A 3,221-nucleotide genomic window follows, 5' to 3' on the forward strand; every position below is an offset into this window, starting at 1 on the left:
AAGTGGATTAAATTAGTGACAAATATGCCGGTTGATAAACCTGATGCATGAAGATATATTGGAAAAGACACACCGCAGCGCTCCCAGGGCGCACCGCTCCGCGCTCCTTCCGCGGGGCTGCGTCGGAGTTGGGAGCGGGACGGCCAACGCTGCGGCCGGGCGGGGAGGAAGGGAGGAGGAGGAGGAGGAGGAGGAGAAAGAGCAGGAGGAGGGAGCAGCCGGCAGCACGCACCGGCCGCCGGGGCTGGCCGGGCCGGCGGGGGCTATTGTGTGCACCAGCCGGGGCCGCGCACACACACACACAGACACGCTCCCACACACGCACTCACTCACACCCGCGGCTCGGAAGGAAAGTATCGCGAGAGCGGCCGGCGAACAACCTGCTCCGCAGCCCCGCCGGCCCCGCGCCGCGCCCGCGGAGCGCCGTGCACCGCGCACATGCGGCCGCACAGCCCCGCCGCCGCCCGCCGGTGAGTACGGGCCGGCCGAGCCCCGGGAGAGACAGCCCCGCAAAGTTGCGGAGGGCGGAGCCGACAAAGAAGGGGAAGGGGGGGGCGGCCGAGAAACGGGCCCGCGGGCCCCCCCCCCCCCACTCCCTCCCTTCTCTCGCTCGCTCCGGCGAAGGTCACCGCGGTGGTGCGGGGAACGAGCTTTGCGGTGAGGAAGGGGGGGGGGGGTCCTTGGGGGCGGGCTCGGGGCAAGTTTGTGGGATTTAATCGCGGGCTATAAATGGGGTTGCTGGAACTTTAAAAGGCAGCAAGCTGTGGTTGGCTGGTAGCGAGATTTGGAGTAACATATGGCATTAAAAGGCGCACAGCTGGAGGTAGCATTTCCATCGCAGTGAAGTCAGAGCAGCTGACTCTCCAGCTTGCGGTGTAATTAGCAAACCGAGCACTCCTCCTTCCCTCCGCCCGCCCGCCTGCCTCCCTCCCGCCGCGCCGCGCTCGCACCCGCACCGCTCCGCGCTCTTCCTGCACGGCTCCGTCTCCGCGCCCCGGGAAGGTAAGAGCCCGGCGGGCACCGCACCCGGCCCTGCCCTCCTCCCGCCGCTTATCCCCCCTCAGCTTTTAATAACTTCGAGGGAAACTTTTTTTCCTTTTAAAAAAAAAAATTAATTTATTTTTTTCTTTTTTTTTTTTTTCCTCTTATTTCCTGCATGCGGAGCTCGGGGGGTGCCGTCTCTCTGCCCACCCCGCGTCCGTCCCTTTCCCCCCCCCCCCCCCCCCCCCTACCCGTACCGGGGATTCCGCCCCGTCCCCAGCGCCTCCCGCGGGTTGTGTTGTGGTTCGGTGCATAACGACGAGGGAGAAAGTTTAAATAAGGGCTGCGTACGGGACGGGGATGGGCTGTGTTGGGGGATGCCCCGAGATGGGTGGCCGGGAAGAGCTGTGGAGTTCGGTGGTTGTTCTTTTTTCTTTTTTCCTCCCCGTGTTTTCCTCTTAATTTTATTAAGTGAAAGAAACAAAGGTGGAGGGACTGCTGCTTTTTGTGCTTTTGTTTACTTCCAATCAAGTTTTTCCTGTTTGGAGCAGGTGCGAGGGGATGAGGAGCTGTTGTGCTGTTTTTTCCTCTTTTTTTCTCCTATTTTCTTATGGTCGCGCCCCCTTCTCTTTCCCCCTACTCCCCCCTTTAATAAAACCATTACACCCAATTAGCAGCAAACGCTATCTCTGCGGCTCTCCTTTTGCCTCGCGTTACCCCAAAGCCGATCTGTTTGCTCCAGCTGCTAGGAGGCTTTAGTTTACAGTAGCATTCAAGTTTTTCCTGTTTTGAACAGGTTATGAAGGAAGAATGGAGTTTCCAGACCATAGCCGCCAGTTGCTGCAGTGTCTGAGTCAGCAGCGTCACCAGGGCTTCCTGTGTGACTGTACTGTGTTGGTTGGAGAAGCTCAGTTCCGAGCGCACAGAGCCGTCCTCGCCTCTTGCAGCATGTACTTCCATCTTTTCTACAGGGACCAGTTAGACAAAAGGGATATTGTGCATCTGAACAGTGACATTGTCACGGCCCCTGCCTTCAGCCTGCTGCTCGAATTCATGTACGAGGGAAAGCTGGAGTTCCACAGCCTCCCGGTGGAAGATGTGCTGGCCGCCGCCAGCTACCTCCACATGTATGACATTGTGAAAGTCTGCAAGGGCAAGTTGAAAGATAAAGAATCGGGCTCGGAGGAGAAGCCAGGCGATGAGGCGGCCGTGCTGGACAAAGCGGAGCGTTTCCTCGATGAGTTCGAGCCGGGGGGCAAAGCGAGATTGGAATACGAGCGGGCTGTGGGCAAGGAGAAGGTGGGATCCCACCCCGCCTGGCCCTGCGGCCCCCCCAGCCTCAGCCCGGCCGAGGCAGAGCCCTGCGCAGCGGCAGCTGGAAAAACAAAGGCGAATGTCAATAGTTGTGTGGGACCTTTGTCCCAGAGGTCTGCCAGCCGTCCCCCGGTGTCGAGCGAGGCCGACTGCGCGCTGGATTTGTCTTTCAAACCCGTGCTGGGGAGAGATTCCTTGCAGCCCTCCTATGCCTTCGGACAGCTGGCTTCCGACAGCCAGCAGCAGGGCACCGAGCCACTGGTGAAGGATGAACAAGAGTCGCTGTCAGAGCGGGAGGACGGCGAAGCCGGCAGTCCGGAGAGTCAGCATTTTGGGAACTCGGCCAAGAGCCTGGTGACAGGGTTAGGACACATGTTCGCAGGGAATGGCAGCTCTCACGGCCGGGAGGAGGACCTAGACCAAGAGCGAGAGGAGAGCGAGGACGACATGGACCCCGCGGACATCTCTGCGGGCGTGCTGGTGCCTCCGGGGCACATCTGCATCTGCCCGCTGTGCAGCAAGGTGTTCCCCAGCCCTCACGTCCTGCAGCTGCACCTCAGCTCCCACTTCCGTGATAAGGACGGCGCCAGGAGCCGCCTCTCCCCCGACGGCGCGGTGCCCACCTGCACCCTCTGCGGGAAGACTTTTTCCTGCATGTACACCCTGAAGCGGCACGAGCGGACGCACTCGGGCGAGAAGCCCTACACCTGCGGGCAGTGCGGGAAGAGCTTCCAGTACTCACACAACCTGAGCCGCCACGCGGTCGTGCACACCCGTGAGAAGCCCCACGGCTGCAAGTGGTGCGAGAGACGCTTCACGCAGTCGGGGGATCTGTACAGACACATCCGCAAGTTCCATTGTGGCCTTGTCAAGTCTTTGGTTGTTTGAGACGTGGGATTCTTATTATTTTCGCACCCCCCCCACCC

General features: G+C 60.5%; 1 protein-coding gene across 5 annotated transcripts in view; it reads left to right on the forward strand.

Annotated features, from left to right (window-relative positions):
* Positions 1 to 416: 416 nt before the first annotated feature.
* Positions 417 to 3,221, forward strand: part of ZBTB42 (zinc finger and BTB domain containing 42) — an 8,447-nt gene continuing 5,642 nt past the window's right edge. Inside the window, exons 1-2 of one of the 5 annotated variants that reach the window (XM_042814748.1) lie at positions 428 to 470; positions 1,778 to 3,215. In XM_042814748.1, coding sequence (XP_042670682.1) covers positions 1,792 to 3,183 — 1,392 coding nt within the window. In that variant the 5' untranslated portion in view covers positions 428 to 470; positions 1,778 to 1,791 and the 3' untranslated portion in view covers positions 3,184 to 3,215. Of the gene's footprint in view, positions 471 to 584; positions 658 to 836; positions 1,003 to 1,777; positions 3,216 to 3,221 lie in introns of those variants that run through there. The other 4 variants (XM_042814750.1, XM_042814751.1, XR_006168170.1 and 1 more) reach the window with 4 other exon arrangements.

This window comes from Centrocercus urophasianus, unplaced genomic scaffold (genome assembly GCF_019232065.1).
Source record: "Centrocercus urophasianus isolate 14NV4802_14NV808 unplaced genomic scaffold, USGS_Curo_1.0 seq_14, whole genome shotgun sequence".
NCBI classification, from domain to species: Eukaryota; Metazoa; Chordata; class Aves; order Galliformes; family Phasianidae; genus Centrocercus; species Centrocercus urophasianus.